At 58.4% G+C, this 18,525-nt stretch overlaps 1 protein-coding gene across 4 annotated transcripts in view; it reads left to right on the top strand.

The window, feature by feature from the left end:
- The first annotated feature begins 5,195 nt into the window (after window positions 1-5,195).
- Window positions 5,196-18,525, top strand: part of PTPRU (protein tyrosine phosphatase receptor type U) — a 67,425-nt gene continuing 54,095 nt past the window's right edge. For 3 of the 4 annotated variants that reach the window (XM_039389932.1, XM_039389931.1, XM_027714649.2), the window contains exon 1: window positions 5,197-5,333. In XM_039389932.1, coding sequence (XP_039245866.1) covers window positions 5,261-5,333 — 73 coding nt within the window. In that variant the 5' untranslated portion in view covers window positions 5,197-5,260. Of the gene's footprint in view, window positions 5,334-18,525 lie in introns of all 4 variants that reach the window. The other variant, XM_039389933.1, reaches the window with a different exon arrangement.

Genomic DNA, 18,525 nt, shown 5'->3' with positions numbered 1-18,525 from the left:
GAGATAATCTATTTTGTCTGTTAAGAAAAGAAAAAGGGCTTTTGGCATTAGCGAAATGCAGGTGATTTGAGAAAATAGCAGGGACTCGTTGGAGGGAAGGAACTGGATGGGGGTGTAATAGGTGGAGGCAGAGAAAAAGCAAAAGGGGGGATGTGAGGGGAAGAGGGAGAGAGGCTGGAGGAAAGGGAAAAGGAGGAAAAAAGGCAGAAGGGGAAAATTTGTGGGTGAAATGACTTAAAATTCAGTGTAGAGGGTTGTGTCCCCAGGCTGTTTGCTGCAGGGAAAGCACCGCCAGGAGCGAGCCAGGGAGGGGCCGAGGGCTCTGTGTCCTGTGGGTTTAATGGGGAAAAATGGGGAATTATTGTGCTGGCAGTAAAGGTGGTATTCTGAAAGAAATTAAAATTTAATGAGTTTTGGCACGGTGGAGATGACACAGACTCCCTGGTCAGTGTGGAGATGCTCCAGCTGGTTTGGGGGAGGCCGGTGGGTGCCACAGCTCTATCCTGCAGCTACTGGGATAAGGGCTCAGGGCAGCCCCTCTCCCTCAATCAGAGGGGTTTACAGAGATATTTGAGAGAAAAAAAAAAATCCTCCCCAAAGTACCATGGACTCCTAAGAGATTAAAAGCCCCAAATCCCAGCTTTTTACCCCCAGCCTGAGAGAAGCCACGAGCTGTGACGGGGCCGGGCTGCGCTGGCGGCTGCTGTCACCGAGCACCCCGGGGCTGAAAACATTTCTCCCTCGAGTGGGAGGGACAGTTCCAGTGGAGACCATTTGCAATCACAGCAGGGCCTATATTTTTCCTGCAAATGACTATACTTGAAGAGCGATTACTTCATTTTAACTCGATTGCTCCTGCAAGACGCCCGGGGCTGATGGCAGCGGGGAGACAGGGCAGGGGAAGGGCTGGGACTCGTGTGGAACTCATCCCTCCAGTGCTCAAGGTGGAAGGAGATGCTTGGCAAGGGATCAGAGATAGGATTTGCACTCCAGGAATGGGGTAGAGCTTGGTCCTGAGGGGTTGTCAGTGGCTCCATCCCTGGAGCTGCATGGAGAAGTGCTGTCTGTCCATCTGTACTTCCATCCTCCCTGCTCCCCTTTGTCCCCCCCATGCAGGATTAGTCCCAGGCCATGCGTGATGGGTGCTGTGCTGTGCCATCCCTGTGCTCCTGTCTGTACCCCTGGCCCTGCCCTGGCCCTGCCTGGGGAGGTGGTGACGGGCCCTTGGCCAAACTTCCCTGCCTTTCAGACCTGTTGGGCAGATGGGATTTGAGCTGGATGTGCTGGAGGGGGAATTGTCCTCATCCAGAGCCCCAGGGACAATTCCTGCTTGTCCCCAAACCTGGTGGCACTATGAACGAATCCCTTCTATGCATGCACCACCCCCTCCATGCATCCCATCCATGCATCCCCTCTGTGCATCCCTCCACACATCCAGCAGCTCCATCACCCCAGGAGGCTCCTCCAAGCCCCTTCCCCAGGGAAGGAACCCCCCGGGAGGTGACGGCTTCCCGTGCCCTGGGCCAGTGCCAGCCCTTCCCTGGAACAAGGAGCCTTTGTTCCCTGGAACAAGGAGCCCAATCCTGCAAAATTCAGGCTGTGTCCTGGGTGCATTAATGATCCTGGTTAAGCAGCACAATGTGTCACCAAGAGAATCCCAGAGCTCACCTGAGGAGGTGGTGGTTGGGACTGGGGCTGTGAGGTAATGGAGCAGGATAGTGACTCACGGGGAATTGAGGGCAGTTCTGTTGTGACGGGCTGGCTGCAAAAAAAAACCAACCCTTTTTATTTCAGTTTGCAAAGCAATTGGTTTGGAAACACAATTTTGGAGTTTAAAAGGCAGTGGGAAGCACAGTGCAGGGCTCCAAGAGGCTTGTGTGGCTTAAAAACTCCATGTTTCCAGGTTGGTTCCCCCAGAATCCTGGGAATATCCTGCTGCTGCTTGGCCTCAGATGCCTTTCCCTGCTGAAATGAGATGTTTCTGTTCAGCTCCTGGGACAAACCCCCTCATATTCCTCCCCAGTCTGGGCAGAGACTGTGCCCAGCTCATCCATTGGGTGCTGCATGACCCAGGTCCTCTTCCCAGCAGGATTTTGGGGGGGTTTTCCCTTCTTTGGGGTCTGGGGGACCCAGCAATGCCAGCACTGTGCCAGCCCTTCCCTGCCTTTGCTGCCACGTATCTAAGCAGCTTAATTCCCTTATCGGGCATTATTTTAACAGGCTTTTAGCCCCGCTGGGAGGGGATTTGTCAGGATCTCTCTGTGCTTGGCACGGGGCACATCCACACCTGGCTCGGGGCTGGTGTGCTCTGGAGAGGGGTGTCCATCACCCTCTGCCCTCACCCCAAATTGTGCTGGTCTGGCTGGGTGGGTGCTGGTCTGGTTTGTCCCTGGATTCCCCGTGGGAACAGATGCATCACTGCAGGTGTCACCCTGGAGCTTACCTGGCTGGAGGGCTGCTGGGAGCAACTGGGGAGACTGGGAATGGAGGGTAAATGTTGTGCAGCGACACAGGGGGGGGTGACACTGCCAGGGGGATGTTTGGGGCGGGGGTTTTGGGGTGACCCCAGATCTGCTGAGCCCCTGTCCCAGGGAGGAGGGGGCAGGAAAGGGCGGTGCAGTGTCCCTGGGTCAGTAGGTTAGTGCAGTGGGTCAGTGCAGTGTCCCCAGGGCTGTGCAGTGTCCCCAGAGCTGTGAAGTGTCCCTGGTCAGTAGGTTAGTGCAGTGGGTCAGTGCAGTGTCCCCAGGGCTGTGCAGTGTCCCCAGGTCAGTGCAGTGACCCCAAATAACAAAGCCATCCCAACACAGAGAAGTAGCACGGCAGCATCCCTGGGGATGAGCTGAACTTGGATGAAGATTTTGGTGCTAGTGGGCGGTGTTGCCCCACTTCCAGGACTGGGAGCTTCCCGGTGGATTCACCAGGCTCAGAGACACCCAGGTACCATCCCCTGTCCCTGCCTCACCCTGCTGGGGGCTGGCACTGTGTGCTGCCTGGGCAACATCATGGCAGGGTGATGCCAACACCAGGGCTTCTCCCTGTGTGACTTGGGGTGAAAACTCCCAATATTTCCAGCGTTGTTTCCCTCTGCCTTCCAAGTTTCCCTTTGCCCAAGCAGTCTCCCACCCTGTAGCCACAGCCAGGGCTGGGTGACCCGAGCACGGATCACGCCGGAAAGCTGATGCAAAGCCCCCCTCCTCCTCACCCCAAACCTTTGGGAAAAACATTTTCCTCCAGAAACAGGGCTGGAGAGGATGTCGGTGAACAAGGGGCCTTTCATCCCCGCTGGCAGCGCCGACAGGGACACCGGGGGCTGCCAGTGCTCTGTGCCCGCTCCTGCGCCTGCGCCCGGGAAAGGGACGGAGATTTTCCTTCCCTTTGAAAACCCTCTTGGGGTTTTCTCCTTCCTGCTTGCTCTGTGTCCTGCACCTCTCTCCCTCCACCCTGGGGGACAGTGGCTTTGCTGGGTGTCACTGGGGTCCCCTGTGGCACTGCCACTCCCCATCCAGCCTTGTCCCGGTTTCCATGTCACCGTCCTGCAGGGCAAAGTGTCATGTCCCTGTGCCTCGAGGACACTGTGGTGGAGGATCAGGGGGTTTCAGGGACTGAGGACCCCTGTGTGGGGGTGGAGAGGGCAGGAGGCTCTGCCCCCAAAGAGCAGCAGGGCCTCTGTCCCCAGTGCCCAGCCTGGGGGTCCTGGCTCTGCCCCACAGCCTTGGGCACAGCCCGTGGGTGATGGAGGGCACCTGAGGGACTGGCAGCACCCACCCCAGGGCGGGTGTCACCCCTTCCCCAGCCTCCTCCCTGCACCTGCCCTGCAGCTGGAAACCCCCCGGGATCCACTCCAGCTGTACCCATGAGGACACCCCTTGTGTTTGGGGAGATCCTGGGAATCCTTCTGCAGGCGGGACCCCCCCACCTGCGGACTGTCCCTGCATCCCTGCACACCCCTAAAACCGGGGACCCCCGGTACCAGAGAAGCATCTCCTTTAGCCGTGCACCACCCCCTCCCCACAAGTCCCGGGACCCCCAGCTTCCCTCTGATCCGATCCCTCTCCCCTTCTCCCCCGGTACCGGAGACCCCCTGCCCTTCCATATTCACCACCCCCCACGTACCTCTCGGGACCTCCCTCCTCCTCTTTTCCCCCGGTACTTCCCCCCATCCCCTCGGTACGACGGCCCCATCCCATTCACCACCTCCCCCTCTCGTAACTCCCGGGACCCCCACCTTTCCTCTCCCCCGGTACTCTTCCCCCTCTCCCTCCCGCATCCACCACACCCCCTCCCGTAAGTCCCGGAACCACCCTCCCCTCCCCTCTCCCCCCGGCACTTCTTCTCATCCCCTCCGTACCTCCGAATCCCCATCCCTATCCCCCCCACCGCCCCCTCCGTAATCCCCAGGACCTTCCCCTCCCCTCTCCTCCGCTACCACAGCTCCTTTCCCTTCCCTCCCAATAACTCTCGGGACCACCCCCTCCTCCCCTCTCCCCCCGGGACTTCCCCCTCCTTCCCTCCGTACCTCCGAACCCCCTCCCTCCTCCATCCCGTAACCTTCCCCTCCCCTCTCCCCCGCTACCGTAGCCCCCTTCCCTCCCCCCCCCAATAACTCCCAGGACCCCCCTCTCTGTAATTACCCACATCCCCTCCGTACCTCCGAACTCCCCTCCCTCTCCCATCCACCGCCCCCCCGTAACTCCTGCGACCTTCCCTTCCCCTCTCCCGCGCTACCGTAGCCCCCTTCCCTTCCCCCCCTCCCCAAAATCACTCCCGGTGCCCCCCCCCCTTCCCCCTTCCCTTCCCCCCCTCCCCAAAATCACTCCCGGTACCCCCCCCCTTCCCCCTTCCCTTCCCCCCTCCCCAAATCACTCCGGGGCCCCCCCCCCGCACTTCCTCCCCCTTCCTTCCCCCCCGCCCAAAATCACTCCCTGTGCCCCCCCGGTGCCCCCCCCCTTCCCCCTCCCCCCCGTCACCACCTCCATCCACCACCAGGGGGCGCCGCCTCCCCGCCCGTCCCTTCCCGTTCCCATTCCCGGTTTCCCCCCCCCCATCCCCATCCCAAATTCCCCCTCCCCTCCCGGCGCTGACGTCACGGCCGCCGCCGCCGGTATATTTGAGGCTCGGGGCGGGCGCGGGGGCCCCGCTGCGCCCCCGCCGCGCCGGATCCGCGGGCGCGCAGCGGCGGCGGCCACGGCCCCGCCGCCCCCCCCTTCCCCCCCGCCCCGCGACCCCCCCCCCCCCGGGGTCACCGGGCACCGGCCGCACCATGCGGAGCGCCCGGGCGCTGCTGCTCGCCCTCGCCCTGCGGGTCTACGCGCTGGACACCGAGACGCCCGCCGGTAGGAGCGGGGCAACGGCGGGGGGGTGTTGGGAAGAGGGGGGGGTGTCTTGTTCCGCCACACCCCCCCCCCCCGGAACCGGGATGGGGGTTCCGCCGCGACCGCCACTTGCAGCTGGAGACCCTTTTCTACCGGAGGGTCCCCGGGACTTTCCCCCTCGATGGAACCACCGGGATCCTACCGCCCCCCCCCCCCCGGGATCCGGGATGGGGGTTCCGCCACCCCCCCCGTCCCGCCGCCTGCAACCGGAGATCCCCTGGAGACTCTGTGCTGCCGGAGGGACCCGCCCCCTCCCCATGGAACTACCGGGATCCTGCCCCGGGAACCGGGGTCTCACGTGGCGCTGCCACCCCTGGGAAGCGGGATGGGGGTTCCGCCACCCCCGTCCCGCCGCGGCGGCCGCCACCTGTTCTACCGGAGGGTCCCCAGGATCCCCCCCCGATGGAACCACCGGGATCCTGCCGCCCCCCTGCCCGGGCTCCGCGGTCCCATGTGGCACTGCCATCCCCGGGAAGCGGGATGGGGGTTCCTCTCTCCTTCCCGCTGCCGCCGCCGGGGGAACTTTTCCCTCCCGCTGCGGGGGGGGAGGATCTCGGCTGCGCCCCCCGCGCCGCGGATGCTCCGCCGAGCGCGACCCGCTCGGTCCCGGTACCGTCCGAGTCCCCTCCCGCCGCACCCCCGGCAGGGAAAACTTCCCCCGGTGGCAGCGCTGGGGGGGGTCAGGTGAAAGGAACCCCCATCCCGGTTGCCGGGGGGGCGGCGGGATCCCGGTGCTTTCATCGTGGGGTCCCTGCGGGGGTTTGGGGACCCTCCGGTAGGAACAGGTGGCGGCCGCGGCGGCTCCGCTCGCAGCCTCCCGGCTCTCGTTGTGCCGCGGGGATGCACGGTCCGAGTTGTACCGAGACGGCGGTCGATGGATTTGATTGTACTCATTTATATATTTTTAGTGTTTCCCTCCTTTTCCCCTGAGCGCCCCAGCGGTCCCCGGGACCCCCCAAAGCACGGGCTGGGGAAGGGCTGATGCGGGGATCGGGATGGGGGGCGATCGGCTCCCGATCCTTTCGGGAGGCAGGAGCGGGGCTCGATGCTGCGGAGTGCGGGATTTTTGGGGCTCCCGAGGCGCTACCGGGGGCTTTGTGGGGGGAAACTAAGACACGGGGAGCTGGTGCCTCATTCCAACGGGTCCCCGGCGCTGCCACCCCCAGCTTTTAGCTAATGCTCGGCACATCAAAGTGTATTTTTGCCTAGTTCTGTAGTTTTTCACCTTTAAATCCAAGCAGGCTCACCTGCACGCAGTCCCCATGTTGGTGCATTGATTTTGTTTTTTTTGGGTAGTGGCTTTTCTCCAAAAATTATAAATAGTGACACCCGTCAGCAGAAAACAGGAGACGGCGGCTGACCCGTGTGGTGGGGGGATGGAGACAGGGATGGATGGGGGGATGGATACACGGGTGGATGGAGGGGATACGAAGCTGCTGTGGCTCCCCCGGCTTTGTGGGGTGGAGGGAACGGATTTATATTTGAGGAGGGGGCAGTTGTGTGCTGGTTGGGGGGAGGATCAGCTGCTTTGTGCTTCAAGGCAGAGCAGGGAGGTGATGAGGACACTGAGGCAGCTGGTGAGGGGCTCTGTTCTGCCAGAGGAAGGGGCTTCTGCACCCCCCCGGTGTCAGAGGGGGGGTCTCGAGCTGTGCTGCCCCAGCCCTGGTGTGTGCGTTTCTCTGATGGCTCTCAGGGCTGAGCTGCCGCAGCCTGTGAGAGGTTGGAGGGGCTGTGGTGGGGACACCTCGGGGCTTGGGGGGGCTCTATGGGGTGGTTTTCCCTCCCAAGCAAACCCTTTTCCCTCTGTGGGCTCCCTTCCCTGCGAGATGGCATTAGTGAAGGGCAGGATCGAGCCCGCTCCTGGTGTAAATCAGGAGCGTGTTTATTCCAGCATTTCCCTGGAAGATGCAGAGCAAGCTCAGCTCCGCAGTGGAGCCAAAGGAGTGGATCCAGCTGGAGGTGAGGGGTCTGCTTGCAGCCCCCCGGCTCCATTGCAGGCTGCTTTTTAGCTGGATCTGATGTTTGCTCCTGCCGATGTGGTTTGGCCGCCTGCAGGGATATCACCAGGCTCATCGCTGGGGCTGCACGGCGGGCAGGGCTGGGAAAAAAAATATTTAAGCCCTTTGCACCTGCTCTGGGATCACCGGAGACCCCGGAGCCGGTCACGGGAAGGACCAGCTGCTTGTCTCGGTGGGGATTTTCAGGAGGGGGAGAGGTTTTCTTGCTGCGCCTTTGCAAAGAAGGGGCACAGTGTGGTCCCTTCTGCAGGTGGGGGAGCTGAGGCACGGCGTGTCCGTGTCCACCTGAGCTGGGAGGAATCGAGGTACCCCAGTCACGGTCCTTCCACTGCCTTGGGGTGCTCTCGTCTCCTTCCTGCAGCCTTCAAACTTTTGCAGCTCGTTAGGATTTCGCAATGACTGAGCTGTCGGTGCCGGCCCGTTGTGCTTGTCATGGAGGGGACCAGGGTGGTGTTGGGAGGCACTTGCTGACCCTCCAAACCGAGTGATCCGGGGGGTCTTGCGGTGCCAGCGGGCTGTGACAGGGACCTGTGATTGTCCCCGGTGGGATTTGCCAGCCCCATCTCGCCTCTCCGGGCTGTTTGCGGTAAAACACGGGGCCTTTCCCTGCTGGAAGCCTGTGGCCACGAGCAGGCTGGGCCCCGGGGCAGCGGGTTGTGCAGGCTCAGCTATTTCCCTCCTCCTCTTGCTTTCCCTGATAAGAAAGGTGGATGTGGCACTCGGGGACATGGTGGCCTTGGAAGCGCTGGGGAAGCAGCTGAACTCGATCTTTTCCAACCTAAATAATTTCACAAAGCGCAGCTCTGCTCCTCTGCACTGCACCCCAAAACTTCAGCAACGAGCTGCCCTCCGGGGGTCCCCAAGGCTGTGTCCCCCCAGCCTGTGTCCCCCTACATTCCCAGGCTGTTTTCCAGCGGTGGGGACAGGCGGCCGAGGTGCTGCCTGGCACTCCTGCCGGAATTATGCGGAAGCTGTTTGCGCTCGGCTTCGACTTCGTTAGCGGCAATTAAGCAAATAAAACATTTGGGTTTGCAGCTTCCACTCGGGAGGCTGGGATTGCCGGGGAGCATTGGACTGCGCTTGGTGGCGGCTCTGGTGGCACTAGGACCAGTTTTGGGGGGGGATTAGGGGGATGGTTGCCGGTCGTGGTGATGAACCCCTTGCTGGGGGTCAGCCCTGGGGCCCCCCAAGCGTCCTGCCCCCCCCGGACAGCGCTGGCAGGAGGTGGCAGGGCTGACCCTGACCCCGGCGCGGCGGTGCCGTCTCGGTTGAGTGAATGGGAACAGCCAAGCAGACGCCGTTTCCAGGGCTGGGATTGGGGTCGGGAGCAGAGCAGCCCCTCGGCGTCCCTCTGTCCCTCCCTGGCCGTTAACTGTCGTGGGGGTCTCCCGGGGATGCTGGGAGAGGGGGATGAGCGGGATGCTCTGCCTGTGCCTCGGGGTGGGGGTCAGGAGCGGGGCGGCCCCTCCTGCTGCTGGGGGACAAGGGTCAGTGTTTTGAGCTCTCCGGTGCCTCATCCTGCACTTCCAGCGCTTTTCCCGGTGGTTATTTCCCCTCCACCTGGCTGCCCAGGGCTCTCCCATGCCAAGGCATTTTTTCCTTCCCAGCCCTCCTTCACCGGGCGCATAAAATGTGCGAGAACGAGAATGTTACATTTTCCTTGTCAGGCTTGTTGTTTTTTTTTTTTTTTTCTCCTTCCTGCCTGTTCTGCCGTGCCAGGGAAGAGGCTCTTTCTCTTGTTTGCTCCTTCGTGTGTGTTTTTAATGCCCTGGGAGTGCCATGCCCTTTCTCAGAGCACCCAGACAGTGCAAACACCCCTCGGGCTCCTGCGTCGGGATGCTCCGGAAAATCCTGTTGACGTGCCCGAGTGTGCCCAGGGCAGAGGTTTCTGGCTCCCAAGCCCTTGGCTTCCCAGTGTCCCCTCTCCACACACCGGAGCGTGGTGGATTTTCACCATCTCTGAGGGTGAAGCTGAATTTAGGGATGTTCCAAGTGATGCTGATGCTCCTGGATGGACCTGTCCCTCTGGCTCCGTATCTGCAGCTCCGTGGTGGAGCCTGGCAATGCCTGTTGTTTTTTTTTTCCCCCATCAAGACTTACAGTTGTATTTGTTTCATTTTTACCCTTTTCTTCTTGTTCCAAAACTCCTGTTTCATGTTTTTTCCCCTGGGTGCCTGGACCTGCCCTGGCCTTGGGAACAGGGATGCTGGTGAGTCACCTCCTGGCCCTCACTGCACATTTTTCCCTTTGTTATCCAAACTAAGACAAACCAGCTCTATTCCAGCTTCCCTGGGAGCTTTCCCAGAGCAGAGCCCAGCAGGATCAGCACCCTGGGGGAGCAGGGACACCTCCTGGAAGACCAAGGCAGGTGCTTTTTGGTGGCTTTAACCCCTGTCCTGGCTGTGACAGGGGTTAAACATCCCTGTTGATGTTGGTTTTTCCCCTGATTGCACCCGGGATGGAGCTTTTCCATCATTTCATCACCCCATCCTTGCTCTGCGGAGGGGCTGAGAGCCCTGACCACCCCAAAACACCCCATAAAAATCCTCTCCTGGCTGTAGCCCCTCTCCAGGGATTTGCTGCTTTGCTTTTGGCAGCTGTGTGAGGGTTAAGCATGAGGGGCTGGAGGCAGAGGAAGGCAAATCCCTGCTGCATCCCTGGGAGCTGGGAGGTAGCACAGGCTCTGGAGAGCCTTATCAACGTGGCCCTGCCATCTGCCTGCCTAAACCTCCATAAATAAGCTTTTTAATAATCTATTATTAACATGCACTATAATTGTCTTATTAGACATGTCTGGGAACCTTTAGTTACTGCGTGATTAAATGTCAGGATTCCCAAACCTCCTCTCTCCCCTGGCAGCTTGGGATTTGCTTCGCAGCGTTCCATGGATCCTGCTCTCCCATTCCAGCCTGGAGACACCCCCCTTTCCCCCAGCCTGCAGTTGGTGAAACTGAGGCTTTCCCCTCTGGACAAGGAGGATTCCCAACAATTAATCCCCTGGAGCTAATTGCCTCCTCGTTGGCAGCCTTAAAATAAATAAGTCCTGGAGATGGAGCTTTTCCTTTCCGCTGCAGGTGGCCTGGCAGGAGCTGCTGCTGCTGCTTTTCCCTGTGCTGGGATGGATGTGGGTGGGTGATGGGGTGGGAGAGAAGGGGGTGCCAGCCTGGCTGGAGGGGACCTGGGGACACAGGACCTGCTTTTCCTTGCCGGGTGAAGGGCATCTCTGGGGAGGCAGGAGGAGGGATGTGGAGCTGGCAGGTGCTGGAGGGACTTTCCTGGGTGTTCCCTGAGCTGTTTGCTTTCCTGGCCCTGGAAGCAGGAGCTTCTACACCCTGTGCCCACATCAAAAGCCGAAGTGCAGCTGCTGGAAGGCAGAGGCAGAAGAGCCTGTGGGGCAGCCCCGTGCCCCTCACCACTGCCAGCACTAGGGGTGGCTGTCACACACCAGCTGCCCTTTGGGCTGTTATTTTATTTAGTTTTCTTAACTCAGGAGTGTTTTTCCTGCTTGCTGGCTGGTTGTGGGTTGCAGTTTATTCCCTGGCTGCTCCAGGTCCTGCCTGGGTGTCACAGCCCTGTTTTGCAGCACCTGCCTGGGCACTGGTGTGGGGGGGGGACACATGCCCATGGGCTTAACCAGAGGTTTAAGGGGCTCAGGCTCTGTACCCTCATTTTTCTCACCTGCAGAGTGAATCCAAGCATGGATTGTGGTGAGCCAGGTGGGGCTGTCCCTGTTTCCTGCCCCGGGTACCTTTGCCTGGGTGCTGGTGCTCTGCTCACTGCAGGAGCAGGATGGGAAAGCTCCCCCTTCCTCCTGCCCCCCTTGCTGTGGGGTGCAGAGGGGTGTGGGGGCTGTTCCTGTGGGATTCCCAGCCTTTGGAGTGCTTCTTGCTCCAAAGTGGAGCCTGGGCTGCAGTGGGAATGCAGGGAGAGTGATGCTGCTGCAGTTTGGGGTTCAGTGGGGCTGTGGGGTCCTGCTGTGTGACCCCACACTGTGTGTGACAGAGTCACAGCTGGCAGGAGCCTCCTGACTGTGTTTGCCCATAAATTTGTCGTTTTCTGACCTTCCTGCCTCCCAAAGTGCTCCAGATGTTGAGGAGACAGGAGCTGGGTGAGGGCTGGGGGGTGCTGGGCACCCCTTTGGCCCCCAACTTCCCCCCCAGTGTCCTGCAGTGGGTCTGGTGGCCCCAACTCAGTGGGTGGGCTCTGGGCAGCCCCACTGCTGATGGGGGAGCAGGGACACGCCTGCCATGCAGCCCCTGCCCAGGGACCCCTCTGCCCACCCAGAGGAGACCCCTGGAAGCTGGGGAAAGCCCCCATCCTCACCAGGGGTGCAGTGGGGAAGCAGAGCATTGCACTGGGGGGTGGAAGTGTATTGCAGCTGGAGCAACTGCCTGAATATTTTTGTCATACACTATTTTTTGGTGCCTTTTTTTTTTTTTTTTTTTTTAATTTGGCTTGAAAAATACTTGCAGACTGCCTGTGACAGGGTGGCAGTGCTGGAGCTCTCCCTGGCTCCACAGGGCTGCCAGAGGGTCCATCCTTTCCTGCTCTGGGGCTGTGCTGGTGCTGGGCTCTGCCCCAGTGCCCAGCCACCATGGGCTGGGGAATCCTAAATCCTGATAAGCCACTGCTTTGGTTTCCTGGACTCCCATGTGGATCTGACCTTTCTTGGCATTGTTAAGTTAATCAGGGTGGTGGCTGGGATGTGGTGGCTGGAGGTGCTCTGAGCTCTCCCAGACAGGGTGAGGGGACAGGGTCATCGATGACCTGATGAGTCTTAACGAGGCCACTGTCCCCAAGGCTTTGTTTGGTGCCTGTGGGTGAAGAGATGAGCCTGGTGTGCTGCTCCCTGCTGGAGATCCTCAGCCTAATTAGCCCAATTAGCCCATCTGAGGAGCAGAGGGGGGCTCAGGTCCAATGTGCTTCACCCCACAACTGGACCATCAGCTGCTGGATGGGTCCCCCGGAGCAGGATGTCCCTCAGAGCAGGATGTCCCTCAGAGCAGGATGTCCCTCAGAGCAGGATGTCCCTCAGAGCAGGATGGCATCCAGAGCAGGATGTCCCTCAGAGCAGGATGGCATCCAGAGCAGGATGTCCCTCAGAGCAGGATGGCATCCAGAGGCCAATCTGGAAGAGCAGCTGAATCAGTTGCTGTGGCCCAGCTGCTCCCCCAGTGTGGGGGCTCATCCTCGGGGTGCTGCCTGAGGGCTCTCCCTGCTGTCTGCCAGGAGATGGTGGGAATGGCCCTTTGTCCCAGGAGCTGAAGGGGCTGGAGCATGGCTGGCTCACGAGGTTTGGAGGTGTCCATGGAGCTGCTGGAGTCTTGGGAATACTCTGCAGGGCTCCTGGGGGTGCAGCCCCCTCTCTGTGCTGTGCTGTGTGGCCCTGGTGCTTTAATTCCCCCCAGATCCTGAGCCGTGCTGGTGGAGGGTTCAACAGCAGCAATTCCCAAGCCTGGTCAGGAATCCCAGGCAGATCCACCCAAGGATGGTGTCTGCTCCAACATCCCTGCTGCTGGAAGCAGTGCAGTTAACAGCATAAATACTCGTCACTTAATTACTGGGTGCTGCAGCTTGGTTAATTGAATTAGCTAAGGTGGGTGATCGCCCCCCCAGCATGGTGAAGTCCCTGCTGGGACATCTGGTTTTGGTGGAGGTGGGTTCCAGAGCTTTCCAGGGTGTTTTTGGGCAAGGAGCAGCTTGGGGGTGACTCTTGAAGCCCCCCCCCCCAGTGCCATGGATGTGGTGCAGGTTCAGCCACTGCCCTTCTGGGTCCCCTCCCAAGGACTCTCCTATTTCTGTTATTATTTCTACTTATTTTTACTGTATTTCCATCTGTCTGCTGAGTGATAATATCCCATTGATTTTCTGCAGCCAGCAACCAGCTTGCTTTCCCTGGATTATAACAATATTAGGCTAAAGCAGCACATCCCCACATTGGGCTATTTCTCTTTATACTAACTGAACTTTTTGTTTAGTCTCTCGCCCAGGCTCCTGCCTGGGGAGCTGCTGCTCACCGTGCCTGCCTCTCAATGCCATTTCTCCGTGCAAGGGGCCATCTCCTGCCTTCCTTCCCATGGGATGGCTGGGTCTGCTGGCTGCAGGTGGTCAGGGATGGGAGCTGGAATCTGTCCAGGGCAGGATGTGTGCAGGGAGGGGGTGAAAGGTGCTGTGCATTGGGGTTACAGGGTGTTGTGTGCACTTCTGGCGCTGCAGGGCCTCTTCTCTTCAGTTATTCCTGCAGAATTAGTGTAATCCCGGAGTTTTTGCTGGAATGGGTTAAAGATGCTGCAGGGGGTGGGCACCTGCCTGTGTCTCAGCTGGGTTTTTATAGGGCCTATGAAAATAAAGAGGGCAGGGATGGACTTTGAGCAGCTTTGCAGAGAAAAGAGAAATTTGGTTATTTTTTTTTTTTCTTAACCATTTGTGCAGCCAGTGCTGGAGGGGAGGTAATAAAGGCAATAAATGAAATAAATAAGAGCTGTTGAGGGAAAGGCACCATCCACAGGCTGCTGTGACTCTGGATGTACAACGTGCTGTCCCTGAGTGGGGTGGCTTTTATACCTGCTGTCTGTGTGGGTGCCTTCACCCAGGACCTGAGGACATGATCTTCAAGGGATTTTAACCTCTGGGAGCACTGGGTGGCACTGGGATGATGGTGGAGACCATGAGATGAGTTTGCTGGAGCTGCTGGTTTTTGCCTCAGCCTCAGGGATGGATGGATGGATGGATGGATGGATAGGTGGATGCCCAAGCTGTCACTGGCTGGGGGTGGCTCAGCCAAATTCATGGACTGGTAAAAACAAACCTGTTTTTTGGTTTTTTTTTGGGCTCAAGTAACCATATCCCCAATTTTGCCTGCCCTAAGGGTGCCTGGCATGGTCCAACACACAGACCCATTGAGCACAGGAATCATTTTTGATTCCCCCATGGAGGCTTCTGCTGGTGCCTTTAAGCTCCCAGCAGATCCAGGCCCCCCATTCCATAGCCAAGGGTCCAGTTGAGCCCCCAGCACTGGCAGCCAGACACAGAAGTGATTGATGTGCCCACGTCAGCCCCGTTGTCACCTTCCCCCCTTGGTGTCAGCCTGCCCACAGTGCTTTTCCTGGCCCTTCTGGTGACACAGAAGGAGGAGGAGGGCGTTGACCTGGATTTTGGATGTGCTCCTCTTCCTCCCCTCTGTATTCCTCCCCAGGGCTGGGAGCAGGGCTGGGCACGGTGGGGATTGTGTGGCTGGGTGGTTTTCCTGGGCAAGGGCTTTTTGACAGAACGAGTGGCCCCTTTCTCTGCCCTGAAAGGCCATAAATAACCCTCAGAGCTGCCTCCTGAGGCTCTCCCAGCACTGGCATGTGATCCATCAAGGGCAGGATTAGCCCACCAGTGCTGAGCTCCCACACCCATCACTGGGGAGACGTGGACCCCGAGGGCAGGACCGAGGGTTCCCCCCATCTTTATCCCCGGAAAAGTGGGGTTGGTTTGGAAAACTTGCTCTCTCCCGTGATTTCTGCAGCTGGAGCTGGTGTTGGAGCCCCCCAGGGTTGTGGTGATGCCGCTGCTGCATCCTGGGGCAGCTGCTTTCCCTCGTGCCAAGGGAATATCTGTGTCTTCAGGCATTCCCTGGAAGCAGCTCAGGGCTGTGTCACTCCTGGGGCTCACAGCCCTGGTCTCTCTGGGTCCATGGGAATGTGGGGTGGATAGTCCTCAGCAGGGATGTGGGGACCTGATGGTGATAAAGGAGCCCGGGGGGAGCTTTTTTTCCCTTTTATTTTTCAGTTTATTTTAATTTCCCCCCCCCCCCAAGGTGCCCCCCAGCTCCACAGCCCAGGAGCTGGAATTGCACCTGAGCGATCCATAGAGGCAGGACAGAGGTTTCCAAAGGCCTGCCTTGTTTTTAATTCCCATGGAGTGGAAGGGGCTGATGTTAATTAAGTGATGGTTCATTATGAAAGCACCTGTGCTGTGGGTTTAGTGGCCTCCTGGCTGTGGAGCTTGAGGGTGTTTTTGTGCTGCAGGGGGGGCACAAGGGATGCTGGTCCTTTCTCGGATGGATCCAGATGCTTGTCTGGGTTTTCTCTCCAAGCTGGATTCCTCAGTGCCAAAGGATTCCCAGCCCCTTGTAGCACCATCCCCCTGGGAAGGGCAGGAACAGCCCTTGGGTGGGGTGTTGAATTCACACATCCAGCTCGGGGGTTAAAACCTCCTGGCTTGTGCCCCCCAGCATTGCTCCAGACCAGCCAGGGAGGTGCATTCCAGGGAGGCATTCCTGGTGGAATCCCTGGTCCCAGTGATGCTGATCCCCCTGGAGCTGCTTTGGCTGTGGGATGGAAGAGGAGCTGCATTTGGCAGCTGGATGTGCCCCAAGGAAGGGGCCCCTTTGCTTTTTAAATGCATCTTCACCATAAAGTGACAAAGTGTGGCACACCTGGTCCTTGCCCAAGCACAAGCCATCCCTGTGGCATTCCAAACCCTTGGAGTTGTATTTTCCCAGCTGTATTTGCTTCGGGATGCCTGTAATGAATCCAGATTTCCCAAATCTCCCCCATCCCCGGGGTCCTTTGGAGGCTGCTGGGACTGGGAGCTTTGACACCTCCACGGGGACCTGCAGGTAAAAACCGTGGAGAGTCTTCAGCAGCCAGAAAAAAAATTAAAAAAAGGAAAAAAAAAAAAGGAGATTTATGTCTTCTGTAGTTGGTGGCAGATGGATATTGTTCTCCTAGTCCTGAGCTTTCCAAACACTGAGGTTATCAGGCATAAGTGACTTATTATGCAAATCCTTCTGTCTTAATATCTGGCTGCTCTCTCCCTGGAATTGCATTGGCCAAACCCCACGCGTTCCTGGAGCTGCTAATGTTTACACATTAGCTCCTTTGGCTAATAGACAAGGCTTCAAGTTGCAAATTGATGTTTCTTACAGCTGAGCAAATTATTTTTCTATTAAATACAATATTTAAAATGATTTGGAGCACCAAAACAAACTACTGGTGAGAATTTTAATGGTGCTGCTTTCCATGTTGTTCTAATCAACTTTTATCAGGGCTGAGAAGTCAGTTAATTGTTTTATGTTTTTTTTTTTAAAACGTTTCTGTTTGGCAGAATTGGGGAACAAGTTGCAGAGGGAGGGGGTTTATTGTCCTTTCAGGGGTGTGTAATGCACAAAACAACTTTCAGACCCTTGTGAGTGAGCAAAGGGCAGCTAAGGAGGGATTCAGCTCCTCTTTGCCTGGACTAGAAGAGGTTTTCCCACTTCTGAGACAGAAATCCTGGGAGGTTTGGGCTTGGCCATGGAGCTGTTGGGGTCCCTGTGTGGCTCTCACTGGGAATGCTGCGGCACAGGACCCGCTCCCCGCCTGGGTTTTCTCTCCCAGCTGGATTCCTCAGTGCCAAAGGATTCCCAGATTCTCTGGCATCACCCCCCTGGGAAGTCTGAGCCCTTCCCAGATGTAAGTGGGGTTTGTGCTCCCGTGTCCCCGAGCCTCAGCCTGCGGAATGCTGTGTGTGGAATGTCTCATTTTAGGTGGATTGCAGGACGTGTTCCCTGCCAGCACCCGGGAAAAGCGGCTCCCAGCGTTTCCTTCCCAGGGCACGTTCCTGTGGGAGTGTGCCAAGGAAATCACCTTTAAATAGCAGCTGGGATGTGAGAGGTGGGAGGCTGGCTCTGCTCCACGGGGGTGCTGGGGAAGGGATGGCACCTCGCGGGGATCCACGGCAGCTGAGGTGCTGTATCCCAGAAACCCCCGGCTCCCCGGGCTCCCTGCCATCCCTGGGGAATGGTGCCAAGGCTGCTGGTGTTATGGCACTTCACCAAATCCCCCCCGTGCCTCAGTTTCCCCATTTGCAGCAGCACTTGAGCCATTTTTTCCTGTGTAAAGAGCTTCGTCCTTTGGTGCAGGAAAAGCATCTTCCTCACGTGCATTTAAGAGGAGAGGTCATGGGTGGGATATTCTGGGGCTGTGTGCCTCCAGCTCCATCCCTGCTCCTGGGAAGCAGGGAAAGCTGTGGATTTGGGTGCCAGAGGAGCTCTGCTCACCCCCTGCCACGCTGGTGTGATTGGATGATGGTGATGGTGGGTCAGTGGTCACAGCCCTTGAATGTTTGCATGGAACCACTTGGCTGCTGGGGAGATGTGTGGTGGGTCCTGTGGAAATCCCACTGATTTCCTGCTGATAATTACCTGGGATGGGGGGGCAGGAGCTGCTGGAAAAGGCCAGGGCTAAAAAATTTACCTTGACTCCGAAAGGTGTTGGCTCCCCTGGCTGGCACCTGTGCCATGGGGAGTCTTGTGCCACTCAGGCTTATGCCCCAGGATGCTGCACCCCAGAGGTGACCGTGGGGCTAATCCAGTCCTGGCTGAGCCAAGATGGGAGCAAAATGGGCTTTTTTCCATCAGTAAATCTGGGGCACCCAAGGAGGGCAACATCACCACCCAGACCCCTCAGGGCATCATCTGATGGGGATGTTACACTGATAACGCACCAGAAAGGGGACAGGCTATATAAAAAATGGGTTTATACTCAGAATTTTAGCAAGTGCAGCATCCCCAGAGCTATGAAAGAGGGGCAGGTGCCCAAGATCCCATGGTGGATGGTGCTGGGTTGGATCCCATCGTGGATGGTGCTGGGCTGTGATCCCATCATGGATGGTGCTGGGTTGGATCCCATGGTGGATGGTGCTGGGTTGGATCCCATCGTGGATGGTGCTGGGCTGTGATCCCACCGTGGATGGTACTGGGCTGTGATCCCACCGTGGATGGTGCTGGGCTGTGATCCCACCGTGGATGGTGCTGGGCTGTGATCCCATGGTGGATGGTGCTGGGTTGGATCCCATTGTGGATGGTGCTGGGTTGGATCCCATCGTGGATGGTGCTGGGTTGGATCCCATGGTGGATGGTGCTGGGCTGCCCTTTGGCACAGGAGCCTTTTCAAGGCTGCTCCGTGGAAGAAAAGAGAAGCCCGTGGAGCAAGTCCCCCGGTGCAGGAGGTTAAACAGAAAAGGTTTAAGTGTGTAATTAACTTTGAAGCGAGAGGAGCGGGGCCCCGGCGGATGAAAGAGCTCGGGCTGGGCTGTGGGCAGGCGGCCACGTTCCTCGGTGGCCACGGAGAATTAATTAGATGCTGTCCTTTGTACTTGGCTCTTTG

Source organism: Pipra filicauda, unplaced genomic scaffold, assembly GCF_003945595.2.
Source record: "Pipra filicauda isolate LSUMZ 115617 unplaced genomic scaffold, ASM394559v2 scaffold78_size3787270_pilon, whole genome shotgun sequence".
NCBI classification, from domain to species: Eukaryota; Metazoa; Chordata; class Aves; order Passeriformes; family Pipridae; genus Pipra; species Pipra filicauda.
Note: the sequence above shows the minus strand (reverse complement) of the source record. Positions and strands in the feature narration are given on the sequence as shown.